We start from the raw sequence: 19,970 nt of genomic DNA on the forward strand, positions 1-19,970 counted from the left end.
TTTTGAGAGTGAGTTTTATCCAAATCTACTTTATCATTGTGTTTGGACAGGTTAGTGGGGTTGTTACGATGTTTGGACAAGTTTGGACATATATATATGACATATATATGTGGATTTATGTCTTGATGCATAAACATTACAGGTTGAGAAGATATAATTAATATATTGCTACTAAGTTATTTTTTATATATTAATAACAGTGGCAATAGTAATTAATCTTCTAATAATGATTTATCAGAAGCATTAGTTAGCTTAATTTGACAGTAATATAAGAGAAACGCTTAGTTTGACAGTAATATAAGAGAAACAGATTCAAGCAATCACCATATGATTAAATAATAAAAATGCACTTTATTATTATTACTATTATTTCTCCATTAAAAATAAACTTAATGGAAGATGAAGATTTACATAATTAAAATAAAGATGTATTTCATTGAGTTATTTGTAAGTGCCCCCCATTAGCTTCCCCGAAGAAAATTTCATGCTGGTGGAACTGTATAGCCTGAAACAAATATCAGTTTCAAAATATTAGTGCCAAAAAATGAACACAACTAATATGAATTTCTTTTATAATATGCTCAATAATCTATAAGATTGGTGAATATTTTATAATTTAAGAGAGTATTTAATAATTTTTTAAAATACAATTTTTTTTAGAGCATATTTTTTGTGCTTCTAGCACAGTGTACCAACTCCATGACTCTAGCACAGTGTTCCTACTCCACTAATATGATACTATAAATTTGCTTCTATTTCAAATGAAGGTGATAAGATTTCAAAAGGCTTCAAATGAAAGTGATAAGATTTCAAAAGGCAATGCCAGCTAATTTCCATCAACGTTTTACTTTTCATACCTTACATCAATTCAAAACAATTCAAAACCCCTATTAGAAATAACAATTTCCCTCCTCTTATCACTATTTTATTCAAGTTCTAACTTTTAATGTTTAATTTAAGGGATTAGAAGTAAATAGGTTTAATCATACGAAAGAAAACTGATAACATAGACAAAAATGTTATCTCAAAAACCTGATAAGAGAAATCATTATTCACCATTATTTTCATTTTAAGTTAAAATTCGAGGACAAAAATTCATAATCGAAGAAAAAAATTAGATTGGAAATTTATCTTTTAATATTAGATGGTAACTGTAACCAAGAATGAACACAGTAAGTGGTGAGTGGGGGATAGTGACCCTACTAAAAGAAATCATTAATTTCGTTTGGTCTTTTGTTCTGACAATAAATGTATTAATGTTTCTAGATTTCAATCCACCTATTTACTCTTTTCATATATATACAGTATATATAAAATATTATAAAGTCTTACTTCCACATTGAGTTCCAGGAGCAAGAGGTTGGCCGCAGGATTGAGCCACAAAAACAAGCTTCTCCATGCTGAGGATGGCTTCAATATCTTTAGTAATAATCTTGCAGGTGCAGTTCATCCCAATCTCTTCTACAGCCTTGCAGCAATCACCCGATGGAGGGACTTTCGGCCCGTCCTTCAGAAGGAAATTCTGGCATCCAAGCAAGACGGCGAGGCCGTCGACACTCCCGCATGGACGCTGCTGCTGCTCGTGCTCCTCACTGCTGAAGCCTTTTACGAGGAGGATTGTGAAGATGGTGAGTAGGGTTAGTTTCAGAGAAGGAGTAGCCATGGCTGATGGGTTGTCTTGATGACAATGGAAGTTGGTCTTAATGGAAAGTGATTTTTGTGTTTATTTAATTTTTGATTTATTCACTTTATTATTTGTATTATTGTAACTGAACTTCAGTCTGAATAACAATTTCACCCCTGATCTATTGTGAAATTACAATGTTGTTACTTACTTTTGGAAACATCCAAAATTATTTCCGTTCTTTTAATTTAAGGTGTTTAAACTAGGAAAAGAGCAATATTGTCAATTCATAACGTTATATATGTGAGATATATTGACAAAATTACCCTTAAACTGTTAAACTTTCACGCTTGAATTCAAAAAAATGGGGATAATATGATTGTTTTCGAAACCACAGGGAGAAGTTTTTTTATATTAAAATTGGGTGTCAAAATATTCAGCCTTAGAATCTTTATCCACTTAGGGTCAAATTAAGACAATATTTGAGAAAAAAACAAAGGGTAGGGCTAAATCTATGCCTGAAATTGCTCTTTACATTTATTGTTCTAACTAAATTAGTTGGTAATTTTTTTTTTTAAATATTACTTTTTTCTGTACGAGTAAATTATATCAATAGTAAAAAATTAATGTGATATTAAATAATTAATTAGTGGGGTCTTTGGGTAGTTCAATGTCTTGCCTCTTGAATATGAGTATTTTATTGTTTAATTAATTATAAACGATGAACTTGGGCTGGGTTGGGATGACTGGGCCATACCTTTAAACAAGCCCATCCAGATATACGACGGGCACGGGTATCACCTATTTGAAATCCTTCAACTTTAATTTAAATGAGGTTTGGTTGGAGAGCAAATGGTTGGTTGATTTGTGAAAAGTAATGTAGGTGTAAAATAGGTCCAGTGCCCACTAGTTGTTACCATAAAGATAGAAGGGAGTGGTTGAATGTTACTGATAAAGAGGCAGCTATACCTTCCCCCTTTATTTATTTAATTTAATTTAAATTTTACTGAGAAAATTCTTCTCTACATTGCATTATGCATAAAGAATTCAAGCAATGTGACAACTATACCACACAGAAGATCAAATGGAGTGAAATAAATTTGGCGCCGGGCACCGGTGAAGATAAGAAGTATGGAGGTTTCTGAGTTTAATCCAATAAAGAAGCCAATCATTTTACTAATAAAGTTACACATAAACAGAGTTTCCACAATGAACACAGAGAGAGAGAGAGAGAGAGAGAGAGAGAGTTACAGGATCATACAAGCTAAATGAAATATGAGATTTAAGCCTATCTATACACACACCAAAGATCAGAATTGAGTTCCCTTAGATGATGTAAATGGGAAGAATTAAACAAATTAACTTTAGGTAAGACTGTGCATACAAAATCATTTCATGGGAAAGAAAAAAAAGCATCAACAACTAAAAACATTCAAGTGACTATTAATTTGAATCCTTACTTCCTACATCTCCAAGCTGATACTGAAAATAGAGGTCGATCTTGCCAGCAAATTAGCACACATCTGTTTTCTTCTTTGATTCTGTACCCGTCGCAATTATAGCTCTGCAGTAATCTTCTTGCCTGCAACATGCCGCAGTAGCTCAAAGGCACATTTCCGAAGCATGCCAAGTCTAGACGTTGAATCCACTTTTCGAGTTTCTCGTGTCTTTCCTTCCTTTCGGATCCCTCACATGCTATAATTTTTTTAATTTCCTCTCCGAATAACATCTTCTCCACCTTTAGTCTCTCCAATGATGTTCTTGGCACAGTGGACTCTAAGCAATCAAACAAGGCTGCATAAGAGTACAGAGCTTCCAAGAGCCTCTCCATGACAGAGGAACCGTTATGGTTTGAGTCTTGCTCTGTTACCACCATGATTTTTGGTGATAGACCCCACAGAGAGTTGAGGAAGCTATCCATCTTTACCGAGGCATTTGGAGACAGCGGCGATGATGAGGCTGAATCAGGACTCGGGCTATACCCGTTCGCCAGATCTCTCTCAAGCAACTCGCCTAATGTGTTTTGGCTCATTTGGAGTGCTCTTTGCAAATGAATACCATTTGCATTTCTTGATGCTAATGAGGATCTCTTCTGCACGACTTCATCATCGGTTGCCAAAAGTGAATGCAGTTGAAGAACTGAACTGATAGCCAGAGCCTCCCCAGTTTTAACTCGCAATTTTTCAACATCAAGATTCTCTAGTTTGCTAACAACCGAATTGAATTGAAATGGTATATCTAATTTCTCTGCTTCGTCTGTCAATCTATGCGCCATTTGATCCAACACCTCCTTCTGCGGATGAATCCCTGTAATTCTCAAATGAGGTGGCCCCTCCGGCCTTGTACTCAAAGCTTGAAGAAGTGCAATCCACTGAGCAGGCTCTGCAGCATTAAGATCAATAATATGAACCATCTTTTCCCCTTCCATGGCTTCAATTATAGCCTGGTTTGTGAGCACATAGGCCACTTTCAAGAACGGAAACATCTCGAAAAACAGTCTCCGAATGAGAATTTCTTCGGAAACCAAACTAATCCTAGTTGAATTAAGCGCCCTGTGAAGACCAGGCCAAGCCTTAAGGATTCTATGAGCAAGAGCCTCCGCGAAATAGGCAGCGATTCGTTGCATCGTATCGCCATCAGGTGAAGCCAGCATCGATATTTGCTCAAGGGCAATATTTGCATTCTCAAGACTACCAGAGGCCACATGATTTGCACAAGTAATCAACAAATGAATCAAATACAAACCCCTCTCCTCAGACTTGAGTTCTCTAAGCCATGGATATGGTGACCCTAAACTAGGTGACATCATTGAAAAAAACTGAAGTGGAGAGGATGATGTTACAGAAGATGATCCATCATCCTGAACCATTGCTATAACCAAACAATTAAAACAAAATTGAACCACAAAACACAGGTCACAAGATACAGAAACAAAATCAAGCTAAAATCAAACAACAAGAGACAAGCTAATACCCAAAAAAGGGTAACAGAAATTTCACAAATTGAGATCAAATTCAGCAAGAGCAAGAGATAGCTTACTGGGTTTTGTAATTGAGCAAAAACCCACAAAAAAATTCTCACGGGAATTTCAAGAATTGCAGGCGGGCTGGCGGGTTCAACTTGACTGAAACAAACCTCTTCTGGGTTTTCTATGTTCTTTGTAATTTTCTATGTGAGAGAAGAAAAGGAGAGAGTCGTTTGAAGGAAAAAGAGTTTTGTTTCATTCATGGCAACGTTGTTGAGTGTCGACAATGCGTGAGAGGTGGCTTTGTCGTCTTGTAATTTCTTGTCGTTTTGGCTGCATTAATGGAATATGGAATTTTATGAGACGTTGAGCCATTCTTTCTTTTCTGCAGTTTCTGCAACGATTACGTGTCGTCCCTGTAATATTAGTCTACACATTTGAGGACACTTATTTCAAATATTATCATTTTGGTGCTTTGACTAATTGACTTATAAGATTGACTGTTAACTTGAAAATATTTGAAAATGACTAAATCAACCTTACAAAGATAATGAAACATGTATTAATTATACAAAATACCACTAGTGTGAAATGCACTTGCTTAATTATTTTAAAGGAAATTGTTCGACTTACATTAGTATCATTTTTCTGATGCGATTTTCATTATATTTTAGAGGGGTATTTTTGTCATTTCAATAAAATTTCCAATTCAATTAACCATCAAAGCTATTGACTTGAAAATTATACTAAAATGTCAAAACTACCCTTTTCAAAAATAATGAAAAATGTAGTACACAACTCACACACTAGTGTGTAACGTATTTATTTGATAAACTTAAGAGAAACTATTTCAAATTAGTTAACAGCCAACTAACGTTCAATCGAAGTTCTGTCAAGTCAAATGACCAAAACGCTAGTATTTGAAACAAGTGTCTTTGATGAGGTCACCCAAAATCATAAGGATGAAAATGTAATTCTATGGTAGTTTCTATCTCTAAAACTTTTGTCTCATCCTCACTTTAAATTTTGGTCTTTCAAAACAAAAGGGGGTTCCACTTTAATGGGTTTTGTCTTGACATAAGGTGGATAGGGAATCAGCTGGCCTAACAAGTGCTTTTTAATATTCCCAACGCCGACTACAATCCAAACATGCCCTAACAAAGACAAACAATGCCCTCAGTTTTTGTTTCCTAGTGGGGTTTTGTTTAAAGTTGTGGTCATTGCAATAAACCCCCTCCTCAAAAGTGCCTCCAAATTTTGGTTTTTGTTTTTTTCTTCTCATTCAAACCCATTATGACTATTCAATTGGTTTTATCTTCGCTATTAACGACAAATGCACCGAGAGGTTGAGCTAACTTCCAAAAGCAGGATGGATGATGGCATCTCTTTGCATTTATTTGTGGAAAAATATCAATCCATCTTTTTACATATGTCTTAAGGTACATATTAACGTCGATAGAAAATAAAAAATTTAATTATAAAACAAGAGATATATTTTTTTTTATGAAACCCCAAGAATGGTTAATATTAAAAAAAAAAAAAAAATTTAAAATGGTTTGGGAATTAAATGCACAAATAAAAAAAATAAAAAAAATAAAAAAAACTTTTGTGTTATCTATTTTAACAAATTAGATAAAATTTACTATCATTGGTTTGAGAATATTTTAAAAGAGACAACACTTTGAAACGTGTCAATGAAGAGATCTCTCATATTTTGAGGCTTCTAAATTTTTCTTTAAGGAAAAAAAAAAATTTGATTTCTTGAGTTTCAAGGAAAAATGTTAGATTTTAGTAATTTATAAGTAATATTTTCTTGTCAAATAATACAGTGTCACATGTATATTTATTTTAAAGCAATATTGAAAGTAATATTTTAGTAATTAATAAGTAATATTGGAAGTAAAAATTTATAATGAATTGAATTATACCATTTGTAATATGAGCATAACATAGAATACTAGAAATATGTTATTTGACATCAACATCTATTAACCACCCTCGGGGACTCTTAGGGTATTACCTAAAAGATCTTGAGTTTAATTCACATCAGTTGCTATTAGGGGTGGCATTGGAGGTTTACCCAACCCGTTAACTTCAGGGTTCCAAGGATTAGTTGAGGTACATATAAGCTAGCTCGGACACCTTAGTCATCTAAAAAAAAAAAAAAATCTATTTATGTTTGAAAATGATATTTTTTTTCACACAAAAAAAATCTCTTCTTAGGTTTGCTCTTAGGAATGGAACCCTATTTTTCCGTCACTTGTCACCATTATGTTGGCATCTATTTTTGGGCTATTTGATTCGGCATGTGAGTTGTTGCGTACCCTTTTTATGGATTTTAATGGATTTCTACTTGCATGACCATCCCCCTTCGAAATGTGAATAATTAATGATCACTTCTGAAATGTGACAAATAAATACCGAAATGAATATGTAAGCCATAGAGCTGTCATGAACTAAAATTGGTTCACTGAATTTGCACTGAGCAAGTTTAATTTTTTATTGTGTAAGCTTGTATATTTTGACAGCTGCTTCTGCTACATGCCATTTTATTTCAATTTAGTTCCTTGTAGTTTTTGGTTTATTTTATTTTAATGGGTTGTACTATACATTGTTGTTATGTGACGTTATTGGTTGGTAATAATTATTAAATTAATATGATTTAATAATGTATAGTTTAATATATAACTAAACCTAAACTACTGTTAATTATCAAACCAATAATATATAAACAACTTGGATATAGTGGGATGATTATGCAATAATATATACTTCCTTTTATGAAAAATAATCCACTTGGTAGAGAGGTCTAATCTTGAGTGACTAAAATTTCACCGCTTTCATACTCTCGTACCAGAGTAAATATGATCTCCACCAGACTCGCTTTATCTCTTATTACGAGTCACTATTTTCACAAGAAAAACTTACATGAGATAGTCTCTCTAGATCACCTAATTCATATGATGAAACAAAAGGATTCAACACTTGTTTCATCAAGCGGATTTGCTTTTTGTTTCAAGTGGCTTGGTGTAGTTTCGGCCATTGCTTTTCCCTAGAGTATTTTCTCCGGTGATCAGTGACAGAAATTATGAACTCTTGTTACCGATAGTCCCAATTACAAAATCAGTTCTGCCGAGGGAATTTGATGATTAGTTTCAAAATCTCAAAGAGAACCAATGTGTAAATCTACATAGGAAACTTGGCTCACCACGAATGAGTCCTCAAAGATGGAAATGGAGAACCTCCCTGACAAGAGAATGATCTAACAGTTAGAAAAAGCAAAATGACATATGATAATTTCCTTTGCTGGTCAATAATAGAAATTTAAATTGCTCTGTTTTAACTGATCTAATTAACCTTGAAAATCCTTCACCCGGTTAATGGAAACAGAAGGAGGACTGTTTTTCAACGAATAAACAAGATCTGACCGTCATGAGATTGTCTCCAGCTAAAGCAGTAATGACAGCATGATCTTCTCCTCTTCTCAAAAATGACTTGGTAATAATGGACCGGCGACGATTATGTGGAAGTGTATACTCGAGTGTACCAAACAGATGGAGGCAGAATGCAATTTAGTTGCATCAGAAATCTCTTCAAAAAAAAAAAAAAAAAAAAAAAAAAAAAAAAAAAAAAAAAAAGGTGGAGTGATTGAAATTTAATCAGAAATTGGATTGAATAAATGGATTGATTAAAAGAATAAGAAAAAAAATACCTCTTATTTTAGCTTCAAGGGTAGCCTAGGAAAGGACAACGCCGAATACCTTTTACCAATGTTGTATTCTGGACAAGGTGGTTTGGTAATGCCATCAATTTGAAGCAGTTATCAATTTGCAAGGAAACCAGAGATGGCATGATTGTAATATCATCTTCTTCTTCTTCATTTCTTGGAATCTCATAATCCCACTCTTCCCAGTCATCTATGTTGGAAAACTCAATATGTTTCAATTTTGGGAAAAAGATAAATGATGAAGATGTGCCATCACTTCCTATTCCCAAAAATTCATTACTCACTCTTTTCAAACTGCTCATAAACCTTATTTTCAGAGATTCAAGGGATGGCAATTTTCCAAAAGGAGGCAAATGATTGCAGTTTATGCATTCATAGAGTAGTAAGTCCCTGAGCTTGGTTAAGGACATCATCCAGTTGGACATAATAGCATTGCCTATGTAATTTTCTAGCCATAACCTCTCCAAATTTAATGGTGGTTGTAAGATTTCAAGAAGTGCTTCATCATCCTCATTCGTCCTCTCTCCTTCATCTTTTCTGAAATTCAGAACCAAATGAAGGAGGTTTTTCCGATTCTTGAGCTCTAATCTTCTAGCCTCATCCACATTTGATACATTTCCCACCTTGTTTATCTCCAAATCATCTCCATATAGGTTAATGTTTTTCAAATCTTCAAGGCTGCATGCTTTGCCATCATTACCACCAACTGCACTCACAACGACTGACCTTAATGTCCGGAGGCGATTTAGTTTTTGAATTCTTATTGGCATGTATCTTAATGACCAGACCCCATGATTTTCTAGATGCCTTAGGTTTATTAAGTTTTCAATCCCTTGAGGTAGTTCTTCCAATTTTGTACAATAACTAATGTCTAAAGTTTGCAAATTATATAGTCCACATAATTCTTCAGGAAGTTTTCTCATTTCTAGCATTTTTAAATCAAGATATCTCAAATGTATCAATTTTCCTATTTCCTTTGGAATGTCGTCAATATTTTTTCCAAATTGACGCCAACATCCACCAATACTTAATGCCTTTAAACATGTCAATTCATCAAATAGTTTTGGTACGGTATTAGGAGGCAATGAAGTCTTGAAATCTTCAGGATTACGTAAAAAACTACGCAGCCTTTTGAGAGTGCCAATTGAATCAAGAAATGGAACCCCTTCATCAAGTGTTATCATCAAGTGACAAACTTGCTCGTGATAAGAGTTAATGTTTGGCTCTTTAAGACCATTAACTCCTATGTGGAGACATTCATTCTTACTCAGGAATTGAGCAAAGTCATATACTAAATCGTGCATCTTACATTTAATGATATTATTGTGATGGTCTTTTTCAAACTCTTGGAAGAATGAACGTGATGCTAAGTAGTCAAAATACTCTTGACCAACTATCTCCATTACTTTATCTCCTTCTTTGAGATAATCTTGAGCCATCCATAATTTAATCAAATAATCTTTTCTTATGCTATGGTCCTTCGGAAAGATAGCACAATATATGAAACATCGTTTTATCTTGAATGGCAAATCATTATAACTCAATAGTAGGGGACCAAAAATATCTTTTTCACACTCTTCAAGTTTCCACAAATCACTATCTAAGATATGTTGCCACTTTTCTCTAGTTTTTTTAAAGCGCAAAAGACTACCAATAGTCTTTGCAGCAAGAGGCAAACCCTTGCACTTGTTTAAAATTTGCTTGCCGGTCTCTTCTAGATGTTCAGACTCCTCTTGAGACCTACCAAAAAATGCTAATTGCCTAAACAACAACCAACATTCTTCATCGGGCAATTCTTTGACAACAATACTGTCAATTGATTCCATCATACATGCTACTGATTCCTTACGTGTAGTTATCAAAATTTTACTTCCACGAAGGCTATTCTTTAAACAATGATATAATGGTTTCCATTTTTTGTAGTCATCTGACCACACATCATCCAAGATAAGCAAAAATTTCTTTCCAGCAATAGATTCACTAATACGCTGAAAAAGCGATTCCAATTCAACCAAATTCGAAGTACAACCTTCTAGAGCCTCAATGATTGCTTTGGATATCCTGTATTCATCAAAAGGATTTGACACACACACCCACATTACTTTATCAAAGTTCTTTATCACCTGATTTTCTTTGAAGCAAATTGAGCAAGAGTTGTCTTGCCGATTCCCCCCATCCCTATGATAGAGATGATATGGGGTGCTGTTCACTACTCTCACACAACATGCGTACTAAAGTATTCTTATCCTCAATTCGACCATATATCTCAGACACATCAACAAATGAGATACTTTGTACTCGTTCGGACTTCCCAACACTTCTAATCACATTAAAATTATACATATCTTTTTGTTTCGCAATCACATCTAAATTTTCATTTACTTCCTTTATCTTGATCGCAATATCATGACGTAACCTAACTTGTTTGATTGAAAAGCAAGAGCAGGAAAAGGAGAAACATACCTTCTTAGAAGGAACAAGGTTGTTTTCAACCCCCTCAATTTGCTGTTTTAACAAGGCATAGTGCCACTCAGCCAACACATCTTCAATGTCATAAGACGTGTCCTTGAGCTGATCTAACCAAAGTCTAACATGTCTTTCCTTCAGTTGTCTTTCCTCTGCATCAAGGAGCACAGTTTGAATAGCTTCAAGATTGCTCCTAAGCCTTTTGACTTCTTTGTCGACACCAACAACTAGCCTCGCCTCCTGTTGTATCCCTTGGGCAATGATTGAAGTCAGCTCCTCCAAGACAGCGGAAATAATAGCTTCAGCCATGATCAGAGAAGGTGAATAATTGTAAGAAGAAAGAGCAAGAGATATAGTTGTGAAACTTTCCACATCCATTCATTTCTTATCCTGCATATAGAAGAAGTCCGGAAACAAACAAACAAAACAACGACACCAATAATTTAATAAAACATATGTAAAATTGATGTTGGCTTGGTTGGCACGCACCTTACCTCAGCTTTTGTTTGGTTTTATGGATAGTTGTGTCGTAGTATATAAAGCAGAAGTTGTAAATGTATATTATTAATTTAAATTATGAAGGATTTTATCCATATATGGGACCCAAATCTTTTACCCTTCATCGGTGAGACGCGGTTCATTTCAGGCCAATTACTGATAGCCAAGCATGGGATCTCTTTCACTTTGAAATGCATGTAAGGGGTTTATTGATTATTTTGACCATATAAAAACAAATAAATGTCTTTGAGATTTCTTGTCTGTAAAGACTCTGGTCTTGTGACCAAATGAAGCAACATAATAATTGGTCTTATATTTTGAAAAACAAATAGATTATAGAATCAGCTTTTTCCAAACCCAAAATTACAAACAACTAACAATAGCTTCTTTTTATGAGAAAAAAACAGGTGTTACAAATACAATAGTCAAGTATTCTATTATAGAACCCTCAATCAAGAGCAAAAAGAACATAATTTGGAATTTTGGGGGAACAAGTGAGAAATAAAAGAAGAAAGAAGGGAAACTGTTAAGGAAAGGAAGATGGAAAATATATTCCAATATTTACAATATTTGCAGGCAAATGCTTCCTCAACTATATTTACTTGTATAATAAGGCTTTTGTCACACGAAGAAACAAAAAAAAAATTACAAGCCTCTAAAAGCAAATACATATTAACAGAAGAAGTCTTTCAAAAAGATATGTAAAACCAATACCCTATAAAATTCTATCCCAATTGAACAACTGAAAATACATGAAAACTTTGATCTCTCTCAACCAATAAGCTGCTTTATATCTTGGTACTAGTCACCACTTTCATTGATTACATTTCCCAATTTAGCATGCTTGTTCCGTTACGTTCGAATTCCTTCTCTCTATTGATTCATCATTCCGTGATCATTTGACGCTAAACCACACTGTGACATGAAGATGCAAGCATTAATATTACAAATGACAGTGATGATGCTAATTAAAGAAGAAAGTAGGAGATAGTAATATAGCTCAGATGCTAGCTCACCAAGGAAATGTGAAAACCAGAAGACTCAGCACTTGTTTCATCAGGCAAAAGTTTCTTCTTGCTAGAAGTGCCTCAATGAAGATTCTGCCCTTGAACTATAAAAAATGGTCCTTTACTGTTTTTCCCTTGAGTACATTCTCTTTGATGAGTAACAGAAATTGTGGATTCTCAGCATATATAGGAAGCCATTGAACTAGTAAATCAACTCTACATATTAAAGTAAATAACAGGATCACTGCATCAGAATCATACATATCTCAGATACATCAATAAAGGTGGTACTTTGTACTCGCACACTCTTTTTACACTCCTAATCACATAAAAACCATAAATATCTTTTTGTTTCCTACTCTCACACAACATGCATACTAAAGTGTTATTATCCTCAACTCGACCATAATCAAACACGCCAACAAATGAGGTACTTTGTACTCTTCAGACTTCCCAACACTTCTAATCACATTAAAATTATACATTTCTTTTCGGTTTGTAACGACATCTAAATTTTCACTGACTTTGATTGATACCAATAATTCAATAAAAATATGCACAATTTAATGTTGATATATACCAAATCCGTTTAAAATAATAGAGTCAGTGATGGTGAGCCTGGTTGGCTGGCACCTTCAATCATCTTTTGTTTGGTTTTATGTATAGTTGTGTTGTAGTAATACTAAAGCAGAAGTTGTAAATGTATATTATTAATTCAGATTATGAAGAATTTTATCCATATATGGGACCCAAATCTTTTACTTTTCTTCTGTGAGACGATACGGTGGTTCATTTCAGGCCAGTTACTGATAGCCAAGCATGGGATCTCTTTCACTATGAAATGCATGTAAGGGGTTTATTCGTTATTTTGACCATATAAAAACAAATACATCTTGAGATTTCTTATGCAAAGAAGCCAACATAGTAGTTGGTGAATCAGCTGTTGTTTACATGACTAAATTGCATGGTTATCTGACTAAACTGCATACAAAGGCTTGGTGTGTTGTTACTGTTGAAAAAAAAAAAAACCCAAGTGTTGCAGTTTATTGAGCAGTTGGGATGCAGTAGTACTAGAATATTTAAGCATTAACAACTATTTCCAAAATCCAGATTACAAACAATCAACAATATAAAAAGCAAAGAACGCAACAAGCACACACAAACAACACGATATACGTGTTTGGCCGAATAGCCTACAGCCAAATATGATGTTGATTTCACTCTACGAGAAAAATATGTGTTACAATACATTCGGAATTCTCTTACAATAGCCAAGTGTTGCAAGCTCACTCAATCTCAACCAAATTTAGTTATAGAAAGTTATCTATACCAAGTATAAAATCTAGACTCTCTACAATAAGCTCTCTTTTGTCTCTACACTTTTTCTCTCAAGACTTGTCTCTTGACTTGTCTAAGAAGGCGATAAAATCCAGGACAAAGACAGTTTAGCACTTAATGACGAATATTCGCCAAATTTGAACATATATGCAAGAATGACATATTCTATTACATAACGATTAAGAGCAAATATATCAAAATTGGGGGCAAACGGGAGAGAAATAAAAGAAGAAAGAAGGAAAACTGATACGAGATCAAAAAGGAAAACAAATATTTACACTGTACTGTTTATTGTAGATTATATTTACGGCACCCGTGAGTGACAATAATTTCCAGAATTTTTATTCCTTAGCAGTAACATTTATACTTCTATCTCCATTGAACAACTGAAATTAAATACATGAAAAACTTAAATTTCTCAACAGAATTTACAATTATGTTCGAATTCCTTCCTTTAACATTTCATGATTCCATGACCATTGGATACTGAAGCACTCTGTGACAAGAAAAAGCTGGTATTATTTATAGGATTACATATGACAGGTGATGAGGCTAATTCAAGAAGAAAATAGGAAATAGAAATATAAAGCTCACCAAAAAAAATGTGAAAACCAGAAGATTCAGCAGTTGTTTCGTCAGGCAAAAATTTCTTCTTGTTACAATATAAGTGCCTCAATGAAGTTTCTGCCATTGAACTATAAAGAATTGGTCCTTCATTGCTTTGTACTTTTGTATTTCCTCAACTAATGAGTGAAAGAAATTGTAAATTCTCAGCATATAAGGAAGGCATTAGTAAATCAACTCTGCATATTAAAGTAAATAAGAAAATCAGAAACACAACACTGAAATGTGCCTTCTGTTTGAACATCATTGATGTATGCCTATTTGATTAGTCAGAATGCACAGAGAGTGACAAAGCACAACCAACCATCGGTTGAGTTTTGTCGACTACTCTCTTAAAGCCATTCTTCCTCTCTTCCATAACCCCAAAAACTGATGAAATTTTGAAACTGAAAACAGAAAACTACATATTTCTTAGTATTTATATAAAGAAACTGATAGGAACCCACTCCAATAACTCAACAATTTGGGCTGGACCATAGGTCTTTCATGGGCTTGGGTAGAACTCTCCTTGGAAAACCGGCTTGCCAAGGGAGAGTGCCCAAGCCTTTATAACCCACATGCCCACCCTTTTCCCTTTCAATGTGGGATCCCAACATTCCACCACGCTTCCGCAACCGACGTCCACGTCGACCTTTTTACCCCCGTCGGCCTCTTTACCCCTTGGGTGAGTACGCGGATCCCCTTTTCCCTCGGGCCTCCATGCCCTTTCTAGGGGTAGCAGCCCGGGCCCAAGGTCAGCCTGCCACGGGTCAGCCTGCCATGCGTGCGCTGCCACATAGGCACAGGATCATGCTCTGATACCAATTGATAAGAACCCACTCCAATAACTCAACAATTTGGGCTGAGCCATGGGTCTTTCATGGGCTTGGGTAAAACTCTCCTTGGAAAACCGGCTTGCCAAGGGAGGGTGCCCAAGCCTTTATAACCCACATGCCCACCCTTTTCCCTTTCAATGTGGGATCCCAACAGAAACTATTACTTAAAATATTATCAGAAAATTGATGTATGAAAAGTGGGGTTGTGACCTTTAAGGAGTACAGACACAGTCATACAAAACATTTCCCAGTGCTGAGCTAAAGTAGAGTTGCTGTGTTTGAGATTGTAGGAGCAGAAGGTGTTTCTTGAAATAAGAAATGCAGAATTTCCAGTTTGCAGTTACACCCAGCATTAATTTCTTAACACCGGTACTTGCCTCACTGCATCAAAATTAACATATCAAAATCAACACATCAAAATCAAGTTGTGTATTAGGGAAAACATGGCCTTACAATGTCCTACTAAGTAAAAATAAAAGGAAACAAACCTAGAATGAGTCCTTGAGGATTTCATAGAGGAAATTTAGTGTAATTAGAAGACCTTCCTGATTAAAGCAAAATCCAACAGTAAGAGAAAGCAAATGAAAGATTGAGTACAAAAAAAGAAATTAATTTTGGATTTGAAAATGTGCCTCCTGTGATTTTCTCGAAATATTATTCTAGAAATTGGTGTCGGAGAATGCTCTGTTTTCAGTTTTACTACTTCACAATAGCCCTGAAAATCCTGCAAATCCTTGATGATGGAAGCTCACCAAATTCCAGATGTGAAGACCCCGGAGTGAGCACTTGTTTCATCCTGCAGATAAAACTGTTATATGCTCTCTAATTAAACATCACAAACAAAAATTAAATCAGCATTGAGAAAGTATAACTAACCATTCATCGAGTTCTTTCGACTCTTCTCATAATGCCATTCTTCCTCTCTCCCATAACGCAAAATGCTGCACTACAAATAGAAAATTACATGCCTTGGAGAAAAATTTCCATAGAAAATTGAAGTATGAAAAGTGGGATTATGACCTTTAAGAAGTACGGTACTTTGAGGCCTGTCAAGTTACCAGCATGATAGAAAATTCTGTAGACCGAATTTAATGTCTGGTTTCAAAAAGCTGAAAGAGAAGAAATGCTTAGTAGATATAGGGAAGTTTTGGTCAAGCAAAGGTATGCAACTAGAACCTCAATCTGGCAACTTCTCTGATATATATATCATTTTTAACCTTGATTCTTCAGCAAATTCATGACATCTTGCCTCACTGAAGAAAAAATAACATATCAAAATCAAGTTTTATTAGAGAGAATGTGGTTTTCCAATGTCCTAAATAGTAGAGAGAGAACTAGAAGCAAACCTGGAAAGAGTCAACAAAATTTTAAAGAGGGCATCCAGTGTAATTTGATGAAATGAAGAAGAACAGAAAGCAGCATTGAGAAAGCATAGCCAACCATCAATCAAATTCTTTCGACTATTTTCTAATTTCATTCCTCCTGTCCTCCATAACGTGAAATGCTGCATTGAGAAAATAAATGTTATGATCTTCAAGAAGTAGGGATACACGAGATATTTCCTGGTCTGTCAATGTTGTCCAACATGATACAAAGTTCTATTAACCCAATTTGATGCCTTATTTTACTAAGATGAAGGAGAGCTAATGTCTTACCATAGGTAACTTTTGGTCAAGAAAAAGAATGCAACAAGAACCTCAATCATAGGTAACTTCTTAGTCCATCATATTTCAACCTTGATACTTGGGCAAATTCAAGACATCTTAAACTTGCCTCTCCGCATCAAAATTAATACATCAAGATCACGTTTAACAGAATAGAACATGGATTTTCAACCATTATTAATGCTGAGATGTTCAATCTAGTTTAAACATAAAAAATAAAAAATAAAAAACAGAGAACTGAGAAAGCATAACCAATTTATTAGTCCTCTTGGATATATAATCTCCTATATTTATCCCTTCTCTCTTCCATATTTGTTTTGAGGTAGAAATTCACATGCCTTAGTATAAAAAGTAAAAAAATTGCATAAACATTATCAGATGATTAATCTATGAAAAGTTGGGTTATGACTTAAAAGTATGGACATCTCCCATAGAAGATACTTCTAGGTTTATCCATTATTTTTCAGCATGACAGAAAGCTCTGTAGATGAAATTTAATGCGTTGTTTGAAGAAATTTGATGAAATTTTAAACTTGATTCACTGCATCAAAACTAACATGAAAAGGTCAGGTTTGGTTAAGGAGCAAACGAGAAGTATTAAGAAACAAAAGTACCTCACTCAACTATCCTAGTAATTCATAGATGGAATTCTATGAAATTGGAGAAGCTCCCTGAAATAAGAGAAAGGCATTGACAGTTATTTAACAGAGCAGTTCTACATCATCCTTTGAACTTGTTTTGGGAAAATCCTCTGTTTAATTGTTTCACTTAATGAAAAAGAAAACACTTTATAGAAAACTCAAAATATAAGATAGTGCTTGAGAAGAAAATGATTAAATCTTCCATTTGAGCTATTACATAATTTTGGTTCATGGAGTTCTTTAAAAAGCAATAAATTTTGAGAAATTGATGAAAGTTCTTTTTCAAAATTTAATATATCCTTAATTAAAATTAATAAAAAATTTTAAAGTACCCGTATAAAAATTCAGAGAAGAAACAAAATCTGAGTATAATGAGATTACATGGACAGCTACGTTTACACCGATAAGTATACTACAGATGTTCCAAAAGGATGGAGGCGCATCGCTGATTATTTCAACAAGTATTTTGATCAAGAGAGAAAAATAAAAAAATTACTGAAGTGATTAAATATTCAATCACACTTTAGATTAAACAAAAGGGAAACAAAAAGATTACCTCTTATTTTTCCCTTCAAGGGTGGCCTAACATAGGACAATCCTCAATGGATATATCCAATGTTGTATTCTGAACAAGGTAGTTTGGTAGTGCCTTCAATTTGGGGCAGCCGGCAGCCATCAATTTTCAAAGAAAAAACCATTCAGTCAATAGCAAAAACTTACGTGTTTTCAATTTAGGGAAGAAAATAAATGATGAAGATGTGCCATCTCTTTCCATTCCAAAAAATTCATTACTCTTTCCACACTCTACATATGCCGTATCTCTAAAGATTCAAGGGATGGCACTTTTCCCAAGGAAAGCAAATGCTTACAGTTTATGCAATGACAAATTCTTAAGTGCCTGAGGTTGGTTAAGTACATCATCCAGTCGGTGAAAATAGTGTTGCCTCTGTAATCCCATTGCTCCATATTCAATGGTGGGTGTAAGATATCAAGAAGTGATTTGACATCCTCATTGATTAGAAGAGTTTATGTTCATTCCTTGTAACAAAAAATGATGTGATATACTTTCAAATTAAACATCAAGAAATGTGGAAAAAACAGAAAGCGGCATTCAGAAAGCACAACCAACCATTAATCGAGTTCTTTCGACGCTATTCCTCCTTTCTTCTATATGGCAAAATGCTTCACCGAGAGAATAAACGTTTGATGAAATCTGAAACAATAAATAGAAAGTTGATGTATGAAAAGTGGGGTTATGACCTTCAATTTTCATAGATAACAATTGTGTAAAAACAGGGAACTTCTGGTCAAGAAAAAGAAAGCAACGAGAACCTCAATCTGGAAACTTCTTCATACATCATATTTCAACCTTGATTCTTCAGAAAATTCATTACACCTTAATCTTGACACTCTGCATCAAAATTAACATATCAAAATCAAGTTAATTTGAGAGAACAAGGATTTTCAACGTACCCACTAAGTAGAGAGGTAACCAAGGAAACAAACCTATCTCAATGAGTCATCAAAAGATTTCATAGAGGGAATCCACTGTAATTTGAGAAGCTTCCTGATAAAAGAGGTATCCAACAGTAAGAGAAAGCATATTATAGATATATGAATGAGTTCTGAATAAAAATTAAAGATTTTACTGAACCAGTAATGATGCTGTGATATGATTTCTTGTTTAAACATGAAGAGAAAAGAGAGAAGTGAGAAAGCATTTTCTAAGGCATGTAAATTTATATTCGATCCCCACCACTTTTCTTCCTCATACCCACAGCCACAACTCCACCTTTCAAGGCCGTCATTGCGGTCTCATGGAAGATGCAGCTACAACCTCTACTACTTGGGTTTCTAAAAGCCCAAACAGTGTGAGGTTTGCTGGTACAAAATCTGATTATTATGTGGATGTCACTTAGGCCAAGATTGGGTTTGTTGTGGATTTTGGTGGTGGAGCATTTTGGTTCTTTGGTTTTGTGCATTTGGGTTAATTTATTTTTAATTTGATTATATTTGATTAATTCTTGAATGAATACCAATATATTTGTGGTAGTAAGTAGGGCTGTTCAAATCCGGATATCTGATCCGAATGGTTTTATTTCTGATCCGATCTGGATTTTCGAACCAGGATATATCCTAATCCATATCCAATCCGAAATATGTGGATATCCGATTTTTTCGGATATCCGATTTTCCGAATCGGATAACTGGATATCTGAAATTTATCCGAATTTTTAAAAATTCTTATTAAAAATTTAAAATCAAACAATTCTTCTAATAAAATTGAAAATACAATGCATGATTATCAACAAATTAATCCACAAGTTGTTTAATGCCAACTTAACACAGAATCTATTACCCAAATTACAATTACAAATTTAATAAAAAGACAAACAAAATAGCCAACTTAATACTAATACATTTTTTTATCTTCATGCCAACTTCATCACACCGACTTCACTCTATTTCCTTCCTGGACTGAAGTGCGAGCAGGGTTCTTCATTCTCAAGTTAAAGCTACCTGCAATTTACAAAATACAAACTTTAAGTTTAGAATTTATGCTTCTTTAATTATTCATCACTAAAATTTAATTCAGCCTAC

The 19,970-nt window shown here is 34.3% G+C and overlaps 3 protein-coding genes and 1 long non-coding RNA gene across 33 annotated transcripts in view; all 4 read right to left on the bottom strand.

Moving 5' to 3' along the window:
* Window positions 1–440: 440 nt before the first annotated feature.
* Window positions 441–1,757, bottom strand: LOC116134119. The gene is made up of 2 exons (XM_031419810.1): window positions 1,333–1,757; window positions 441–505 (listed from the first exon to the last, which is right to left on the bottom strand). The coding sequence occupies exons 1-2, from the start codon at window positions 1,661–1,663 to the stop codon at window positions 483–485; spliced, it is 354 nt and encodes a 117-aa protein (XP_031275670.1). The 5' UTR covers window positions 1,664–1,757; the 3' UTR covers window positions 441–482.
* Window positions 1,758–2,780: 1,023 nt separating this feature from the next.
* On the bottom strand, window positions 2,781–4,908 carry LOC116134118 (scarecrow-like protein 3). Of its 2 annotated transcripts, XM_031419809.1 has the most exons (2): window positions 4,664–4,908; window positions 2,781–4,495 (listed from the first exon to the last, which is right to left on the bottom strand). In XM_031419809.1, exon 2 carries the CDS (start codon window positions 4,491–4,493, stop codon window positions 3,081–3,083), a length of 1,413 nt encoding a protein of 470 aa, XP_031275669.1. In that variant the 5' UTR covers window positions 4,494–4,495; window positions 4,664–4,908; the 3' UTR covers window positions 2,781–3,080. The 2 variants fall into 2 exon arrangements, with proteins under 2 accessions (XP_031275669.1, XP_031275668.1); XM_031419808.1 differs by having other exon boundaries at window positions 2,781–4,908.
* A 2,445-nt stretch (window positions 4,909–7,353) lies between these two features.
* LOC116134115 (putative disease resistance protein RGA3) overlaps window positions 7,354–19,970 on the bottom strand; it is a 76,697-nt gene continuing 64,080 nt past the window's right edge. For all 25 annotated transcript variants that reach the window (XM_031419784.1, XM_031419793.1, XM_031419785.1 and 22 more), the window contains 3 exons: window positions 8,302–11,055; window positions 7,947–8,180; window positions 7,354–7,835 (listed from right to left, as the gene is read on the bottom strand). In XM_031419784.1, the coding sequence (XP_031275644.1) occupies window positions 8,316–10,415 (2,100 nt within the window). In that variant the 5' untranslated portion in view covers window positions 10,416–11,055 and the 3' untranslated portion in view covers window positions 7,354–7,835; window positions 7,947–8,180; window positions 8,302–8,315. The remainder of the gene's footprint in view (window positions 7,836–7,946; window positions 8,181–8,301; window positions 11,056–19,970) is intronic.
* Window positions 13,880–19,264, bottom strand: LOC116134120. 5 transcript variants are annotated; one of them, XR_004128675.1, is made up of 15 exons: window positions 19,126–19,264; window positions 18,876–18,936; window positions 18,702–18,780; window positions 18,499–18,582; window positions 18,239–18,407; window positions 17,926–18,018; window positions 17,343–17,399; window positions 16,411–16,568; window positions 16,085–16,317; window positions 15,941–16,005; window positions 15,817–15,860; window positions 15,553–15,609; window positions 15,275–15,445; window positions 14,220–14,428; window positions 13,880–14,121 (listed from the first exon to the last, which is right to left on the bottom strand). It is a non-coding gene; the product is annotated as an uncharacterized LOC116134120 (long non-coding RNA). The 5 variants fall into 5 exon arrangements; XR_004128676.1 differs by lacking the exon at window positions 17,343–17,399 and having other exon boundaries at window positions 18,286–18,407; XR_004128673.1 differs by lacking the exon at window positions 17,343–17,399.

This window comes from Pistacia vera, unplaced genomic scaffold (genome assembly GCF_008641045.1).
Source record: "Pistacia vera cultivar Batoury unplaced genomic scaffold, PisVer_v2 Contig283, whole genome shotgun sequence".
Classification (NCBI taxonomy): domain Eukaryota; kingdom Viridiplantae; phylum Streptophyta; class Magnoliopsida; order Sapindales; family Anacardiaceae; genus Pistacia; species Pistacia vera.

Bases quoted from the DNA above. Each gene is read 5' to 3' on its own strand.
- LOC116134119 (XM_031419810.1), bottom strand. From the start codon at position 1,663: ATGGCTACTCCTTCTCTGAAACTAACCCTACTCACCATCTTCACAATC. The intron at 506-1,332 runs GTAAGACTTTAT...TATTTGTTTCAG, and splicing joins TCCTGGAACTCAATGTGGAA to GCTATACAGTTCCACCAGCA.
- LOC116134118 (XM_031419809.1), bottom strand. From the start codon at position 4,493: ATGGTTCAGGATGATGGATCATCTTCTGTAACATCATCCTCTCCACTT.